At 42.5% G+C, this 18896-nt stretch overlaps 1 protein-coding gene across 1 annotated transcript; it reads left to right on the top strand.

Annotated features, from left to right (window-relative positions):
* Positions 1-39: 39 nt before the first annotated feature.
* Positions 40-17153, top strand: SARS1 (seryl-tRNA synthetase 1). Its single transcript, XM_039841065.1, has 11 exons — positions 40-263; positions 6825-6895; positions 9815-9895; positions 10854-11012; positions 11977-12120; positions 13223-13378; positions 14312-14533; positions 15072-15201; positions 15458-15615; positions 16298-16427; positions 16753-17153. Exons 1-11 carry the CDS (start codon positions 128-130, stop codon positions 16908-16910), a joined length of 1545 nt encoding a protein of 514 aa, XP_039696999.1. The 5' UTR covers positions 40-127; the 3' UTR covers positions 16911-17153.
* The last annotated feature ends 1743 nt before the right edge of the window (positions 17154-18896 follow it).

An 18896-nucleotide genomic window follows, 5' to 3' on the forward strand; every position in this document is an offset into this window, starting at 1 on the left:
CCCGCGCGCTCCCGCCGCGCCTGCGCGGTGAGAGACGGGTCAGCGCGCCGGCGCAGTGCGTCGGTCACAGGCTGACTGCCTGAGCACGGTCCTCCCCTCCCTTAGTGTTGACCCGGGAAGAGGGAAGATGGTGCTGGATCTGGACTTGTTTCGGGTGGATAAAGGAGGGGACCCAGCTCTTATCCGAGAGACGCAGGAGAAGCGCTTCAAGGACCCCAGACTAGTGGATCAGCTGGTGAAGGCAGACGGCGAGTGGCGACGATGTAAGTACCGGTACGCGCGGGGTGTCTCCCGATCCTAATCCCAATTTCGGCTCTCGGATCTCGTTTACCGCTCCTGAGGCCACAGCTTCCACCTATCGTCAGACCCCCCTCCCACGTTGCAGTGGCTCCGAGGCTCTCCCTATCGGCCAGAACGCACCCGAGGAGCCGGGACCGTCCCCCTTTCCCTCTGCCGGCTTGGCGTAAGCTCCCTTCCGCGCGTGCTCATTGCGGATCGCTGGTCTCAGCCTGGGAAGAAGCATGACGCCTGCGCACTAAAAGCTGTCAAGCCTTCCTGCTGCAAGGGTAGCCGAAAGAAAGCCAGGGCGGAGGTTTTGGGGTTTCCCCTTTCCTAACACTTATGTTAGGTCGCCTCTGGTCTTTTTTTCATCTGCAGCTAGGCCACAGTGGTCTCCTAGTTAGATAGATCAAAAGCTCCAGCTGAGACTGAGTCACATCTGCAGCGTAATAGGTTCACTCCACCCATATTGGAAGTTTTTGGGGTCTTTGGAGGCCGCTCCTTTCCAAAAGCTGTGATCGAGGAACGTTGGGGAAAGCTATCCCCCAGATTTGTGGTCATACCTTTAAGAAAGGAGAAGTCTTTTCCATGGTAGGTCAGACATAGAGAGAGGGGTGTGGCGAGACAAGAAAAAGCTTGTAATTATTGAGGCTTTTTTTTATTGTGATTTGTCCAAGTTTTCCGGAAAAGACATTTGCAGAGTTGGACTAGAACCTGGAACTGATCCAGCCATCTTTCATGAAACTAAGTGAAACCATAGAACCCTCTGCCTAGATTAACCGTAGTAGTCACTGATTGGCCGGATGCTGTCAAGCACATGTGATTAATTTTGTCTGATGCAATAAGTCAGCAACCAGCTGAGAGCCAAGTTTATGACAGCATACTGCAAAGGCAGTCGCTATCCAAGAATGGCGTGGATTTCTATTAGGAAAATTGATTTTCCTAAATTTATAAAGCTACTGGGTACCAAGAGAATATTTATTTAACTCAGGTTGTCTGCTGATTCTTTATGTCTCAAGTCACTCTAATGTGGTAGTTGTGACTGTGAGATCTCACCACCTGAATTTGAAATGCAATGAATTTTGAGTTGCTGTGAATTAAGTTAAATGGAAGGAAAAACTAGACTGGACATTGTTTTACTGAATCAGAAGTATCAGATTTTTGTATCAGATTTTAGGCTAGCCATTGTCCAGCACTAAATGTCTTTGAATGTATTGGATAATCTCTTGCATATAATGCACACATCTATGGTAAATTTTATCCAATTCCTGATGAATGGATATATGGTGAGGGGATAAGTTCTTCAGGGACATGGCTGTGTTTTATTCATCTGTATGTCTCAGTACCTAGGGTGTACATATACAGTATAAACATATATATATATGTACATATAATCCCAGTACCTAGGACTGCATCTGCTCCTTGGTAAGGGCTTGACAAACCTTTGTGAATCCGTGAATGTCTTCTGTGTTTAGGGCACTTTGCCCTTCTATATGAAAAGCAGTTTATGTAGTTTATTTTCAACACACTTATTCTTTCCTGGTATCCCTTACCAATATTCTCTTTGCAGCCAAAGGGAGTTAATGATTTTTTTCCAAGTCACTAGCTGCTGGAGTAGGACATTGACAGATTTTGTCTCAAGGTTCTTTTATATCCGAACCTCACATCAGAGGTAAGGGCTCTTCAGTCATTGGCCGCAACAAGGACTTGTACCCAGAACCACATTAAGAACTCAGATTGTGTTCCCTGACTATGGACATAGCAAACGTCACAAGGTCCTCCGTTACAACGGTACTTATCAATCTGCCTGTAGACCTCTAAGGTGCCATTAGGACCCTCAAAGGAATCTGACAAAACTTGGAGTCACAGTACCACAGAATTTACCACAGCTCTTCTAACTCCAAGGATTCAAACTATAATTTCTTCCTTTGAATTCAGAGTAGTACAATGAGGACACATTTAGTGACATGATAAACATTTGTCTCAACTACTTTCAAAGCCACTAGATGTCCACCTATCTTGAAATCTGCTGCTGACTACAGGAATTCTGTCCTCCCCCAAAAGTGCTTTTATGAATGAGATTTCTTTTTACTATCAATTGAATTTATTGAATTTAACCCTTCCTGTAAATGCCTTTATCCAGGCTCTTATCATTGGAATAACTTTGTACTGCTTTCAATTTCACTTCAGTCTCACCCAGCGACATGTCATCCTGGCCACACCCAGGACGTATGATCTTTTTGGAATGCAAGTCTAATCATTTTACTTCCAGGCTTAAGTCTTGCAATGACATTCATACCTTAAAGCAGTGCATTATGATAGAAATATAATATAATGTGGGCCACAGGTATAATTGTAAGTTTTCTTGTAGCCACTTAAAAAATATAAAGAAAAACAGATGAAATTAATTTTAGTAATAATATTTTATGTAACCCACTAAATCTGAAAGTTGTATTTGTTACATGTAATCAATATTAAAAAACCACTGAGATGTTTTACATTCTTTTTTTACAAGTCTTCAAAATCTAGTGTATATTTTACACTTAACAGTACATCTCAATTCAAGCTAGTCATGTTTCAAATGCTCAATAGCCATATGTAGCTACTTGCTACCCTATTGAACAGTGTAGCTTTAAAGCATAAAAATCTAAATTTCTTAACACAGTTTACAAAGTCTCACCTTCCTTCCTAGTCTCATCTTCTGCTTCTCTCCCACATCTGACCCCTGCTCTTTTCTAGCCTTGTTATGCCACTCATACTCTTTCACATGTCCATCACTGTTGCCTTTTCTTGGGAGATGCCCCCATTCCCACCAGCCCTCTTTGCCACCCAATTCTGCTTCCATAGTAGTACTTCATCTCTTGTGTGCTCTCGATATATTATCTCATGTATCTCTTGTGGCATTTATACTAATTTTATATACAAACTTTAAAACTTATTTTTTATTAAGATGCAATATATTTAGTGAAATGCACAAATTTTAATGTGCAGCTTGATGAATTTAACAAATCTGTACATCCATGTAACCACCACCCAGATCAAGATCTAAGACATTTGCAGCACCCCAGCAGGCTCCCTCGTGCCCCCTCACAGTCACTTCTCACCTCCAAAAATAACAGTGTTCCGCTATCTACTGTCAGGGACCCCAAAATAAGGTCCTTTTGCTTATATTGCCACTTAGAGCAATATAACGAGACTGAATTCTGTAAAAGAAAGCAGAAACTTGACTCTTTGATCATAGAAAGGGGAAGGAGATTATGCTGTAAAGATACCTTCCTGAGTTAAGGAAATTAGGAGAGTCTTAAGGATTGATGAGAGGCAGGTGGGTTCAGGGGTGGAGATCTCCCAGAAAAGAGTGGGAAGTTCTCCGCAGTGTGGGGGAGCATGTGGTAGTTTCTAAACACACTTGGAACATGCATGGCCATACATCACATGTCTCATGTAATGTTTAGGCTCTACCCATGGGCATGATTTCTAGCATGCCACCAAAGGAAAGTTCGTCAAAAGATCACCTGGCAACAGGTTTCGGCGCCATCTTTGATCCTTCCGGTGCAAACCGGTTTCTTAGCCATGTCCTTGGGTCTCTTTTGTGGTCCTTGTGGGCTGGCTTAGCTATCTCTGGAATTTCTGCCCTTTCCTGTCCAGTTCAGCCTGTTTCATCATGGGATACAGTGGAAGAGAGAAGACAAGAAATAAAAGTTTAAGGATTAACTAACTAATAATGTGGTGGCACAACCTGGTGACACTGCCACCATAAATTACTTTTGCCTGATTTTGAACTTTGTGTAAATGGTCTTGTATAATATATACTTTTTTATGTGGCTTTTTTCTCAAAATGATGTCTGTAAGATGATTGAGTGTTCTTATGGTTGGTTCTTTTTCATGGCTGTACAGTACTCCATTTTGTAAATATACCAGCCAATTCTGTGGATGGACTTGGATTGTTAACAGTTTGAGGGTATTAAGAATAAGGTGCTATGAACATTGTTATGTGTCTTTTGGTAGACATAAGTACTCATTCCTGTTGGGTTGGTACCCAGGAGTGGAATTGCTGGTCATAGGGTCGGCACATGTTAGATTTAGTAGATATTATCAAATATTTTTCCAAAGTGGTTGTAGCAATTGGTATTCCCACCAGTGATACAAAAGTCCCAGTTGCTCTGCATCCTTGCCCTTGATATTGTCAGTCCTTTCAATTTTAGCCATTTCGATGGACGGGTAGTGGTATATCAGTGTGGTTTTCATTTACTTTTTTTTATGACTAAAGATATTGAACACTTTTGCATATACTTGTGAGTGTTTGGACAAACTGTTATTGGGACAGTATCTGTTCAATCCTGTTGACCAATTTTTATTTGTGTGTCTTATCGATTTGTAGGAATTTCGATCTATTCTGGGTACAAGACCTTCTCAGATAATATATATATTGCAGATCTTTTCTCCCAGTCTGACTTGCCTTTTCACTCTTTCCTTCTTTTAATAACTAGAGTTCTTAATTTTAACGAGATTTAATTTATTTATATTTTGTAATTTGTGCTCCTTGTGTGGTTTAGGAAATCTCCATATCCCAAGGTCCTGAAAAGACTCTCCAATTTTTTCTAGAAGTTTTATTACGTTACCTTTCATATTTAGATAGATGATTTATCTCATATTGATTTTGGTGTATGATGTGAGATAGGAGTCAAAGTTTATTTTTTATGTTGAAATCCATGATAAAATGCAGCAAACTAAGAGTAGAAGGGAACTTCTTTAATCTGATTATTGGTATTTATCAAAAACCCATTGCTAACATTATTCTTAATGATGAAATATTGAATACTTTCCTCCTGAGGTTGGGAACAAGACAAAGATGTCTACTATCACCACTTCTAATACACATCACGCTGGAGGTTCTAGGCGGTATGATATAAGACAAGAAAAAGAAATAAGAGATGGGAACAGAAGTAAAACTGCCACTATTTGCAGATGACTTGATTGTACAGAATCTCAAATATTAAAATTAAATATGGAAGATCAATGTATACAATATATAGAATCAATGATATTTCTATATACAAGTAACAATTAAAAAGCATCTGATACCTAGAAATAGATTTAGTAAATGATATTCAAGATCCCTAAAGTGAAAACTACAAAACATTGCTGAGAGAAATTAAAGATAATGAAGGAATATACTATATTTATTTTTTTAAGTTTATTGGGATAATATTGGTTAATACAATTATATAATTTTCGGGTGTACATTATAATATGACATCTATATATTCTATTGTGTGATTACCACCCAGAGTCTAGTTTCCATATATTTGACCCCCTTTACTCACTTTACCCCATCCTACCTCCCTATATTTGACCCCCTTTATCCTGTCTACCTCTTCCCTCTTCCCCTACCCCTTACGTCTGGTAACCACTAGTCCATTGTCCATGTCCCTAAGTCTCTGTTTGTCCTGTTCATTTGTTATACTGTATTTATTGATTGAAACAGTCAGCATCGTTACAATATTTTTTTAACTGTCTTATTGTCTTTTATTTCCCAGCACCTAGCAGGGTGTTTTCTTTTATGTTTTCAATCCTTAACACAGGGCCTTGTAAATAGGAGGGACTAAGTAAAATTTTTTTAAAACTTTTAATTCCAAAATAATTACAGATTTACAGGAAACTACAAAAATAGTACAAAGAGAGCCTGTGTACCTTTCATCCATTTTCCCACAATAATAACATCTGACATAATTTGGACAATATAAAAACCAAGAAATTGACATTCCTGCAATTCACAGACTTTATTCAGATTTCATGAGTTTTACATGCACTCATGTGTGTGTGTCTGTGTATAATTCCATGCTATTTTATCACATGCGTAGATTTGTGTAACTACTGCTACACTTGAGATAAAGAACCACTTCACCACTACAGAGATCCCCCCGTCCCTTCGTAGTTCATTCCCTTTCCTCTCCCCCATCTAACCCCTGGCAACCACTAATCTGTTCTCAATCTCGGTAATCAATGTAAATAAGTGAATGAGAAGATAGTTATGTCATTATGTGTTAAAATTTAGTGTAAATTTAGTTTAGTTACAGTTTGACAGAGCTTTAAAGAGTAGCTATGTCTAGATGCTATCTCATTTCTAGTCATCATTTCAAGTTCACAGGAATAGAAACATGACTGCCCTCTTTCTAGATTCCCCTTCACAACACATAGTTTCTTTAAAAGAATTTTAAGATAATCGAGCAAGCTATAGTTACTTAAGCATTTTCCAGATTTCTCAGATGCATTATTCTACTGTGATATCATCCAAGTTATGGTACTTTTTAATTTCAGTCTCAGAATGGCCTTTTCCTTGTCACCAAATGCTGGAGAACCCTATTGCAGTCACCAACATATGCCAGCTAAGTTTGGGATGCGAAAGCTACAAGATTTCACAACTTCATGAGGCAGATCTGTTAGCTCTGCCTGCATTCTGGCCTTGGGCTGAGAGCAGCCCTAGGAGCCATGATTAGAAGAAGGAGGAATTTTAATTATATGCATGTCTTTGGTATGTTCTTCAGGCAGATTTCAGGCAGACAACTTGAACAAGCTGAAGAACCTATGCAGCAAGACAATTGGAGAAAAAATGAAGGTAAGAGAACTGAGTAAAGGCCTTGAGAGCTTGGGCAGAGGTATTTAATCTTATTCTTAGCTAATACTCACATAATTTCTAATTTAGTGTCTAATTCTATGGGATACCTAATTTCTTACCAAAGTGAGGAAATTATTTTAAAGAGAAAGGAAGAAAGAAAGTGGGGAGGGAATGAAGAGGCACTTTATAGCATCAGTGAATCCATCTTCTGTCTTCAGATATATTTTAGTTTGGCTGCTATAGCAGAATATCACAGACTGGGCGGCTTATAAACAACAGAAACATTTCTCACAGTTCTGGAAGCTGCGAAGTCCAAGATCAAGGCACGGGCAGATTTAGTGTTTGGTGAGGGCCCACTTCCTAGTTCACAGAGAGTCTCCTCGCTGTGTCCTCACATGGCAGAAGGAGGAGGGGAGCTCTCTGGGGTTCCTTTTATGAGGTTGCCCTCATGACCTAATCACCTCTAAAAGACCCTTTGTCCAAACACAATCACATTGGAGATGAGGTTTCAACATATAATTTGAGGGGACACAAACATTCAGTCTATAGCAAGATATGATTCCTGCTACACTAGTCACTCATTCATTATCTGTTCTGTTCTTATAATAAGAACATAAATTCTACCAGTAATCCTTTCCAGTTATTTCTTGGGTACGAACTACAGTGCCAGAAGGAATTTATTATGGCAGACTTCAAGTTCTTTGTCCCAGGGGTAGGGACTACAAATCTTGGGCTATTGGCTATGTGACTGGAGGCAAGTTAACTTTGAGCCTTAGTTTTCTTGTCTGTGAAATGACAATACTAACAGTCGCCGATAGAACAGAATTGTGAGAACTAAATTTTTTAAATGTAGAGAACCTGGCACAATGCCTAGAACATCGTAGTTATTCTGCAATTGGGAGTAACAATGGCTGGCAAGTAGTTACTGGCCTTCATTCAGGAAGCCCTGCCATGCTTGCAGAATGTTAAGTTTCAGCTCGGCCTTTCTTTGGTATCCAGAATAGTGCATGTTTTCAATCTTTCTTCAAAAATACCCTTTTAACCCTTTAATTACGTTTTTAAAAACATATTCATTACAACCTACAGTCTGTCTCATTTTTAAGTTGTGCAACTCTAAACCAAAAAATTAAAAATTTGAGACCTGAACTAGTAAAAAGCACAGCAAAAGGATTCCCTTGGGATGCTAGTACCTTACATTTCCTGATAGTCCGAATCCTTCTCTTTAACTGTATTTTATTACACTTTCAGCTTGTGACTGGCTGTAGAAATTGATAATCATTCCATTTTCTTTCTATGGGACTCATGGTACTTAATCATTTGCATGTCAAAAGCCCCATAATTATGTTAATTGCCATGTATACTCCTGCCTGTGTGTTCTGTGAAGCAAGAATACAGATAGCACCAGCCAAGTGTTTTTCACAGCAGGAAGATGGGAGTGTTTTCATTTACAATAGCAACGAGGCGTGTTCTCCTTTGCTGTCCATTGGAATGGTACTAGCAATGCTTTAACTTGTGAGATAGCGCTGGAAAGTATTTAAAACTCTTCTATATACATCTCATTTTGGTTTTGATCTTTGCTGCAAATGTTTAGATCTTTGGAGTTTAGAGAGTACTATTATCAGCCTTATCTGAAGGTTAAGGATATGAGCTTAGGAAATTAAGGGCTTGCCTAAAATTATGCCATAAGTTAGTTGCAGAGCTAGAACTTGAACTCAAAACTTGAATTTGCTGCCCTCCGAGATTGGCAGATAGCCAGGGAGCCTCAGCTATCTTGTTACCATTGAAAAATATTGAGATTTAGGCTGTTTTTTTCCTACCTCAGTCATCTGTGCTTGTTCTTGTCAAGACTCATTCTCATACTTTCAGACTTTTCCAACTTTTTAAGATAATTTGCTTGAATCACTGAAGTGTATGAGTTGAGTTATGGTTAGAATTCCTACTTCTCACTTTGGTGTATGAGAATGTGTAATGAACCTAAAGGATATCTAATCATTTACCCTTAGAAGATTTAGTATTTTCTCGGGATTCAATTTTGTGCAGTGGGTAATGAGATTGTATAAATTGCCTATTGTTATATGTATAGAATTTTTAAAAATTTTAGGACATTTGACCATGATTTCTACACATCATTTTATTTGTACTTGCAAAGCAGACATTAAATCTTCTCAACTTGTTTTTGTAAGAGTTTTGCTGAGGTCTTATATATCTTGTTATAATGGCCTTTGATAATTTTCCTTAATTTAAGAAGAATTTGACTCTTAAAATTATCCTTCCCATGGATATGGGCAAGAATTAAAAATTACGATTTGGCAAAATATAAAGAAGGGCGAAGTGAGGAAGCCGAGGGGGAAACAGTCGAGCCCTGGGTACAGCCCTGCTGTTTTGCCCACTCGAATTGCCTAAACTTAGTTTCAGATTTTGTGACTTTTTTCCTCAAAAATTTTGTTTTCCTTGCCTCCCTAATATTTCATCAGATGATATGTTTTTTCCCCTTGCCTTCAGCACTGGGACTGTTCTTAGCAGGTAGACAAGGATGCACGCCCAGGCGTTGGCCCTGTCCCAGTGCTGGTTCCTGAGCACCCAGCACGTGGGCATTCACGCATTCGTGGTGCCCATAGCTGTCAACACAGGGCAGACATTCTTCCTGTGTTCCTGATGATGTCAGCTCTCTGACCCTGGTGAGTTAATCGCTCTGTCCAGGATCAAAAGGCTAGAAAGTGGCAGAACAGGGACTTGAAACTTCTCACTTCCAATTGAGTAATTTTTCTCCCACATGTTGCATCTTTTAGAGACAGTTATATAGAAAGTTCTGTGATTAGTTTATATGACGTTAATTAGGTGTGCGCTTATAAAACAATGTCAGACATTTTCTTTTATTTAATAGTGTTGTTTGTTTGTTTGTAATTTTATTTCCTGCAGAAAAAAGAGCCAGTGGGAGATGATGAGTCCATTCCGGATAATGTATTAAGTCTCGACAACCTCACGGCAGACACTTTAGCTGTAAGTTATTGTCCCTTTCTAGGTTAGGATTCTGTTCTTTTATCTTAACTTATTCCTGAACGAGCAAATGCTGACACCGTGCTCCGCACAGCATTGTGGCATCCTTGAATTTCTGCAAGTGGGACATGTCCCCATTCACTCTCGTTATGTACTTGAGTGTTTATTTAATAGCAGAGATGGAGATCCGGAGTGGAAGAGTCAAGGATAAGAAGAGAAAACAGGAACTTAACCATGTTTGGTTTATATTACTCTGTTTTCACAGAGTCAAGGAGCTTTTCAATAAACTGTAATTTAGTCAGTATTCACTACAGTGGACCCAGCGCAGTAATTGTCAAGGTTTTAGTCACTGAACCTTGTCTTAAAATCCATAGCACAAAAGCACAGCTGAGAGCATAAACACACAATAAAAACAAAGTTGCTTGAAGGGCTGCATCGGGGGTGCTATTCCTGCCCAGCCCTACCTGGTAAGGGCTCTCCCCAAGAAGTCAGAGTACTGTTTGAAACATCTGTAGTAAGGAATACAAAATTAGCTTATAACAAAGTCTCTTGCTTCTAATAAATTTATAGTCTTACTGGAGAATGGTTAAATGTAGCACATAATAGAATGCTAAATTGGTTTAATCAAGAATATCAGAAAATGCAAGTTAAGGGAAAGAGCTCTTAAAAGAGCTACATATTAAAATTCCTGAGATGTAGGAACAAGAATAGTATTCAGAATCAATCCATCTCTGCCTTAAGCACCCCAAAAGAAAATGCCATGGATTTGTAGGGCAAGACTGTAAGTATCCCAGTGTGGAATAAATCTCAAGTTTTTTGAACATCTTCATTGTCTGTTTTTAAAACGCGCTGACAAGAGCTGTCATTAGAACACAACAGGGTTAGCGCAACAGAACTTTATCGCTTGCTACGCTGTCCCTGACTCTGTGGCCTGGGTGCGGCCTCGCCTATTCATCTACAGAACCTGAAAGTGTCACAGATCAAAAAACTCAGACTCCTCATTGATGAAGCCATCCTAAAGTGTGACGCGGAGCGGCTAAAGCTGGAGGCAGAGCGGTTTGAGAACCTCCGAGAGATCGGGAACCTTCTGCATCCCTCTGTGCCCATCAGTAATGATGAGGTAGGCGTCAGCGCCACAGCAGGCGCTGCCTCACATCACTCCTCCCTGTTGGGAAGGGGGTGCGGCAGGAGGAGGGCAACGAAACACTGGCGCACTCTGTGTAAAAGGCCTTGTGTCAGAAGCAAGTTCTCTGTATACTTGCTCTGCCCACCAACTGAGAATGGAAAGAGTCAGATCCTTGCCTGATTGGGAAGTAGCAGAGACAGCAGGTAGGAGACTCCTGGCACAGAAATCTCTTCTAAATCGGGCTGCTGTCCTCCACTGTTGCCCATGGTAGCAGTGAATCTTGTGGGAGGGATCTGCTAAATCAACCTCACCCCTCACCCACACCCTGCTGAGAAGCTGCAGGTTGAAGGGAAATCTGCATGATAAAAGTTTCCTGCTGAGTGGGAGCTTCCCCAGCACAAAGCTGCTCTGAGCCCAGGCTTTGTTCTCTGACACCCCAGCCTTAGCAGGGCCCATCTGTGCCTCTTTCATTCATTCCCTGGTGAACGGAACATTAAACTCCTTGCAGGCTGGGGTGGCAGACTGGAGAGGTCAGGGCCCTGAGCCCTCCCTCTTATGGCCCTGGGACCAATGAGAGCCTGGAAAAAAAATCTACATTCTCCTCTGTACCCTAGGCAATGCTGATTGTCCAGGGAAGGGGTGTCCTTGTAAAGTATTTTCAAGGAGTCATTTAAACGGGTAAAAAATAACAGAACGTGACGGATCTTTTGGAAAATCATGATTTCAGTTTCATGCTAGAATCACTTCTAGGAATTTATAAATGATTATTTCTCTATTGAGCATAAATTCTCTAGCAAATTCCCTTCTCTAGTCTCTGTATACAGTGACCAAAACTTCATATTTGAGCTAAGCTGTGGCTTCACAAAGCTTCAGGTTGTTCTTAGAACAGGATTAGGAAAGATGGAGGTCATAGAATTCAAAGGTCATGTATCCTTCTCTCCTGGTCTTGTTTCTTTAGGATGCAGACAACAAAGTAGAGAGAATCTGGGGTGATTGTACAGTCAGGAAGAAGTACTCTCACGTGGACCTGGTGGTGATGGTCGACGGCTTTGAAGGTGAAAAAGGAGTCGTGGTGGCTGGGAGTCGAGGGTACTTCCTGAAGGTAAGAGTCAAGATCCAGCGGGATGGGATTGTAAAGAAGGAACACGTAATGTGCAGAAAACAATCTACTTAAAGAGGCCCACAAATCTACCACTTGAACTCGCTTTTCTCCTGCAAACTTACCGGCGATTAGATGCAATTTTCTTTCTAAGGCAGGAGACTGCTGATCAGGATTCCCCAGAACAAAAGCCACTGCCGGATCCTCCATAATGAATATGATTTGCTGACTAAACCAGAACAGCCTCCGCCTTTAAGGAGCTGTGTAATTGGACAGTCAGACAAGGAACAAAGAGTCAAAACCTACTGTGATACATGCTGTGGTGTGAGCAGGCCCAGGGTCCTATGAGAGCGGTAGGCAGAGGCAAACCCACGTTAGCTTAGACAGAGGGCAGATGAGTTGAGGGAAAGCTTCCAGAAGGACATGGTAAAATAATTTTGGAATTATAGTTGACCTTTGAATGACATGGCTTGAACTGTGCAGGTGAACTTGTGGATTTTTTTCAGTAAATACCGTAAATGTATTTTCCTTATGATTTTCATAATAACATTTTCTTTTCTCTAGCTTACTTTACTTTAAGAATACGGTATATAATATACATACAACATACAAAATATGTGTTAATAGTGTTTATGGTATTGGTAAGGCTTCCAGTCAACAACAGGGTGTTAAGTTTCAGGGGAGTCCAAAGTTATATGTGGTTTTTTGACTGTAGGAGGTCAACACCCCTAACCTCCATGTTGTTCAAGGGCCAGTTGTACTGTCCGTGTGTACACATTCATAGGAGCGCTCTACTTTATATAAGTGTGTCCAGCATTGTAAGAATTAGCACAAGAAAACTCATGCACCTGGGGACCAATATTTTTTTTCTCTTGCTTTGGTATCAGAAAAGATTCTCTTTACAATACGCCGGGATGATATGCTGGGCACTGGCATTAAGAAAGAATCTCAAGTCAGTGTTGGGGTTCACGGTCTTCGCTGGCCTCCTTTGTGCTCCTGGGTAGTCATATTCTCCAGCCCCAGTTGCCTCTGAATGTGAATCCTATCAGATGAACATGCCGGTGACAGAAGCCAATCACACAGTGCTGTGTTTCTGCTCTTTTAGGGGGTCCTGGTATTCCTGGAACAGGCACTCATCCAGTATGCCCTTCGTACCTTGGGAAGTCGGGGCTACACTCCCATTTATACCCCCTTCTTTATGAGGAAGGAAGTCATGCAGGAGGTGGCACAGCTCAGCCAGTTTGACGAAGAACTGTATAAGGTGAGAAGCGGGGGACAGTGGGGCAGGATGACTTCTTAAGTTACGAAGTTTAACTTCGAAGATACAGAATAGCGCTCTCCAGTAGAACTTACTGCGTGATGGAAATGTTCTGTATCTATGACTATTGAGCACTTAAAATGTGGCTAATGCAACTGAGAAAGTAAAACTTTAATTTTTATTCATTTTAATTTAAGTAGCCACACGTGGATAGTGGCTACCGTATTGAACAGAGCAGACATTTGATCTTTCCCCCCAAATAATCTGTATAATGCATCTAAATGAGTATACTTTAACATCATGAGCTTAGAAAAGAAGCCCATTTATCGAGTGGTGGGACAAAAGGAAATTATAGAAGTGGCTGGTCTTCCATGTCTTTCCATTTTGTGGCTCCTCAACTAGAGACCATCTCAGAGAGAGCCAGATGAGTCAAGTCAAGGTTCAGAAGGTGATTCTAATCAACTAAACACCAAAGTGATTCTTCGAGGATTATGATCAGTAGACCAACCCATAAGCACCGAGAAAGCAGAGACCATGTCTCTTTGCCCAGCATTGGCAAAAAGAACTCGACACTTAGTAAATGCCTTACAAACGTTTGTCGAATGGATTAATTTATATTGCTACCAGCTCAAGTTTTATCGTATGCCTGCCATCATGGGCCCTTATACATTACTTATAAATGTTTCCTATATTAGATAAGTAAAAAATATCAGAATATTTTATCTCCTTTTAATTTGCTTTTCTTTGATCTAGTAGAGACCCCATTATGGGATTGACCCATTCCATCCCTTGTCTTTAGTGTCCCCTGTTCCTTCCCAAGAAGGGATTAAAGAAAATTCTCCCTGTTCCATCATTCGTATCTTCCCTGTGGTTTCTTGCTCTAGCTGAGGCCCGCCTCCCTCACCCTTTAACTAATAAAGGTCCCTCCTCCTCCAGGTGATTGGCAAAGGCAGTGAAAAGTCTGATGACAACTCCTATGATGAGAAATACCTGATTGCCACCTCAGAGCAGCCCATTGCCGCTCTCCACCGGGATGAGTGGCTGCGGCCAGAGGATTTGCCCATCAAGTATGCCGGCCTGTCCACCTGTTTTCGCCAGGAGGTGGGCTCCCATGGCCGTGACACCCGTGGCATCTTTCGAGTCCATCAGTTTGAAAAAGTGAGTAGACAAGTACGGTTCTTCTGTCTGTCTGTCCAGGGTGGTTAGAGGAGAGGCAGGATCTGTGTTGCTCAGGCCCACCCTGGCTTCAGTCTTACCTCCTGGTACCTATGCCTGTGTTTCTGGGGAAGAGCCTGAGAACATGGTGGAGTGGCCATGAGCACAGACTCTGGAACCAGGCTGCCTGACTCCCAAATGCCAGCTCCACCAGTTACCAGCTGTGGAACCTTGAACAAGTTTCTTAAAAGGAGGATAATAATAGTATCTACTTCATTAGGCCTGTCATGAAGATTAAACTAGTTAATATATGTAAAGCACTTAGGACAGTACCAGGCACATGCATGCTCAGCTCTCTGTAGAAGCACGCAGTCTCGTGGCACCCCGAGTCCAGTGCAGCGCCGATCTCTCTTGCTGGGAGCCATGCCTGACTCCCATTGGTATAGGAAAAGGTCTTGATTGCAAGAATATCTCTCGTTTCAGTCCTTTAGTTCATTCACCCTGTCCCATTGTCACTGTCTCCTTGGGTCTCTCTTTGCAGATTGAACAGTTTGTCTACTCATCACCACATGACAACAAGTCATGGGAGATGTTCGACGAGATGATTACTACCGCAGAAGAATTCTACCAATCTTTGGGGATCCCTTACCACATTGTGAATATTGTCTCAGGTATTGGCCTCCCTTTCCTGCGTCCCATGCACACCACCCTCATCACACAAAGAAATAGCTCACAATCCAATTAATTGCCTTCGTTAATTAAAATATGACACTCTTCTCACTTGGGAGTATTTGGTGATAAGAATATCTGGATGTGATTTCACTTCTGGGATAGGATATAAATTAAAGAATTTTTTTAGGTTTGCTAAAAGTCAGCCTTCTGAAATACCATTTCTCTATTATGATTTCTAGGGGTTTGTCCTTACAGGTTCTTTAAATCATGCTGCCAGTAAGAAGCTTGACCTGGAGGCCTGGTTTCCGGGCTCGGGAGCCTTCCGTGAGTTAGTTTCCTGTTCTAACTGCACGGACTATCAGGCTCGCCGGCTCCGAATCCGATATGGGCAAACCAAGAAGATGATGGACAAGGTAAGTGGCCCCTGGGGAGGCGCACAGCAGGACCTTTAGTGCAGGGTAGATCCATCTTAATTTTCATCCCTTGGAATACGTTATTTCCTAGCATCATGGGAAAGTCTAAGTTTTTCATCTAGACCAGAAAAGGAATCTGAAAATGACTTCTACTGAATCAGTACTGAGTCCTTTTAGATAGAAACCTAAATCTAGCTCCATTCTACAAGGTAATTTTAGCTTTTCTCGTTTGTCTTTGTTTTTCATAACTCCAGATAAAGAAGGATCCCCATTTGTCAACACAGAACAAGTTGGAGACAATGTCTTTCTTCCCTCTTCTCACCCAAGGAGGTGTAGCTTATCTCTCCAAACTCAATTTTCAACCCTACTTTTCCAAGTCAGACTTGAAAGGGGTTAAAAGGAGAGGCCACTGTAGTAGTGTCTTTGCTTCTCCCTGAAGGACCCACCTCTCCTCAAAATACTGGAACCTACCACTTGTCACTCATGAGACATGAGGACTCTTCCTGGAGTTATGTGATAGGCAGTAAACACAAGTTTAGAAAAAGCTCAATAATGAGTAGAAGCCACGATTTTGATTTGGCAAGTTGCAGTAGGGGAGTCTGGCTGGGTGATGGTTCCTCGTCATCGGTTAGACCAGCTAAGGGCTGCATTAACTGCTCCCTCTGGGGCCCCGTCTTCGCAGGTGGAGTTTGTCCATATGCTCAACGCTACAATGTGCGCCACTACTCGCACCATCTGCGCCCTCCTGGAGAACTACCAGACAGAGGAGGGCATCGTCGTGCCTGAGAAGTTGAGGGAGTTCATGCCGCCAGGTAAGACTCCAGCCCAGACCATCCTCCTCCCCTTCTCTCTCTTCATACTCCTCTAGATAGCAAGCCCCTTTCAGAATGGGCCCATTTTTCTTATTGCGACATAGTCCCCAAAACTGCCTGTCATCTGGTACTGGGCATAGCAGGGACAAAGCTGAAAAAGTAGCCATACAGGTATGATATTCTGTCGAAATGCAGCTAAAATTTAGACTGAGGAAGAAAAGAATGAATGAAACCAGTGCTCATTGTGGGTGCCCTTCACTTCAGAGGTCCTTGGGCTTTGACTCCTGAGAAATGATAGGTTACTTGGTTGGCTCTTCCCTTCTAGGTCTCCAGGAACTGATTCCTTTTGTGAAGCCGGCACCCATCGACCAGGAGCCATCAAAGAAGCAGAAGAAACAGCATGAGGGCAGCAAAAAGAAAGGGGCAGTGAGAGATGGCACTCTGGAAAGCCAGCTGCAGAATATGGAGGTCACCGATTCCTAAACACCCATTCCTCCCAGTTCTGCCGGCTGGGACCTCAGAGTCTGCCCATGGGCAGGGAAGCCAAGCACCTACTCGTCGCCCCCCGCTGACAAGGGGAACCATCTGCCCTGTACAACACAACGTTCCTGTCTCTTCGCATGGGCCTAGGAGCCAATCACTGATGACTGACGAAACCATGTAATAAAGCATCTCTGGGGAAGGCTAGGACTCTTCCTCAGTCTTCTGCCTGGGACTTGAACCCTGTCTCTGACAGTTCTCCCTGGAACCATACTTACTTTTTCTTTTCCTTCTAAATAAGTCTGTTGCATTTACCAAGTCAGCCTTTGAGAAGGTAGGTGAAGGCAGGGGTAGATTTAGTAAAGGCTCAAGGGCAAAGTGAAAAAATTGAGTCTTAGACACACCAGCCTGAAGGACAAGGGCCAGGATCCTCTTTTATAAATCTTCTCTTCTTTAAGAGCAGTTAGGTAAGGCAAGCTTAGAGACCAGAGTTGTTATAAAAAGCCCTATAACACATCTGTTCCCTAGGAAGGGCTCCTTGGAATAGGAGGGAGGCTGTGAGGCCTCAGGGGAGACAAGACTATGTTTAATCCAAAACTGCCCCTAGATTCAAGACCGTGAGGTAGGGCCTTATTAACAGCTACTTCTCCCTTTCTACTCATTCCAAAATGAGAGACCAACTGTATAACAGCTCGTTGCTGCGTCTCCAAAGGATGGGGATAGCCAGCAGGACAGAGGGGAGGGAGAAAGAATGCTCTAATCCCTTCTCTGGCGCTCACACTGTTTCCCAATAGCCGGTTCACCCTTTCTCTGGGGAGGGTGATGTTTAGGCTCTTTATTTACCTGCCACGTTTCATCTACAATCTACAAACACTTTACTTTAATAATACCTCTTGTTAGTTTAGTGCTTCTCTCCTAGGAGCCTAAAATACTTCCAATAGATGATCCCTTTTATCTTCGTGACAGTCTCGGAAGGAAGGGTGGGGACATGATTATACCTCTTCCATCATATAGGAGACACAGTGCAAGTTGGGTACGGGAGATGAGACAGCCTGGCCAAGTGGAAGCTAGGAGTCCTGACTCCTCAGCAGTGCTTGGTGCTTGCTGTGTTTCTTAGGGAAGATGAGAGCAAGACTCAACTGTCCTGTCGCTTAGGAGCCTTTATGTCATCTCAGCTTCCTTAGTCCCTAAGCAGCAACTTCCCTGGGCTGGCTAGAGCTTGGCACCCAGGAAAGAGGCCATATGCTTGGTTTTACACTGGGGCATGGAGCTGATCCTATTAATCTTGCTGCCGGCAACCCTGTCATTACTGGGACACCTGAAAAGGCGACCATAGTAGCTCTCTTGCCACAAGTGGGCTCAACCAGCCCGCCTCTACTGTAGCCCATTGCCTTCAGCTCTGGAATAACAAAGCCAGAGCCAGCGGACAAAAGAGCAAGCTGCTCTCATTTACTCAGAAGGACCAGAAATTCCCATTCCTGTAGCCCAGCTATTTGATGTGAAGAAAGGCAGTTTGCACAGTGAGCAAGAGGCTGGGTTAGCTCACCACCCCATATGAAAAGTCCTTTGGGATTTGGGGTTAGAAACTTTCAGATGGCCTCGAACAGCCCCATCTAGCCATAGAAGTCACTATGCTTCCCACTCTGCTCCTCACTCTGCTCCCCACTCCTACCCTCTTCTGCTCCTTGTGCCTGTGACCTTCCTTCCAGCAGGAGGCACTGCTTTTTTCCAGGGCCCTGAACACTGTGTGAAGGTAGGAGCTGGGGCTTTGAGCTGCTGGGGGCCCTGGCTGGCTCTGGTCTTTTCTTGACTGGTCGATTACCTTCTCCGTTGACCAGTTTTCTGGAGCTAGTTACACCTGGAACCTGGACTCAGTGCTGCCTTTATGCAGAAAGAGCCTCCTGCCCAATGCTCCTGGCAGCCAGCTCCCCATGCCAACCTTCCCCTACCTACCCTGCGGCTGGGTCAGGGTGTGGACTGGCCTGGGCG

This window comes from Pteropus medius, unplaced genomic scaffold (genome assembly GCF_902729225.1).
Source record: "Pteropus medius unplaced genomic scaffold, Ma_sr-lr_union100, whole genome shotgun sequence".
In the NCBI taxonomy this organism is placed as follows: domain Eukaryota; kingdom Metazoa; phylum Chordata; class Mammalia; order Chiroptera; family Pteropodidae; genus Pteropus; species Pteropus medius.

Excerpts from the sequence above, each read along its gene's own strand:
- SARS1 (XM_039841065.1), top strand. The coding sequence starts at position 128 with ATGGTGCTGGATCTGGACTTGTTTCGGGTGGATAAAGGAGGGGACCCA. Across the intron at positions 9,896-10,853 it reads TCACGGCAGACACTTTAGCT|AACCTGAAAGTGTCACAGAT; the intron begins GTAAGTTATTGT and ends ATTCATCTACAG. Across the intron at positions 12,121-13,222 it reads GTCGAGGGTACTTCCTGAAG|GGGGTCCTGGTATTCCTGGA; the intron begins GTAAGAGTCAAG and ends CTGCTCTTTTAG.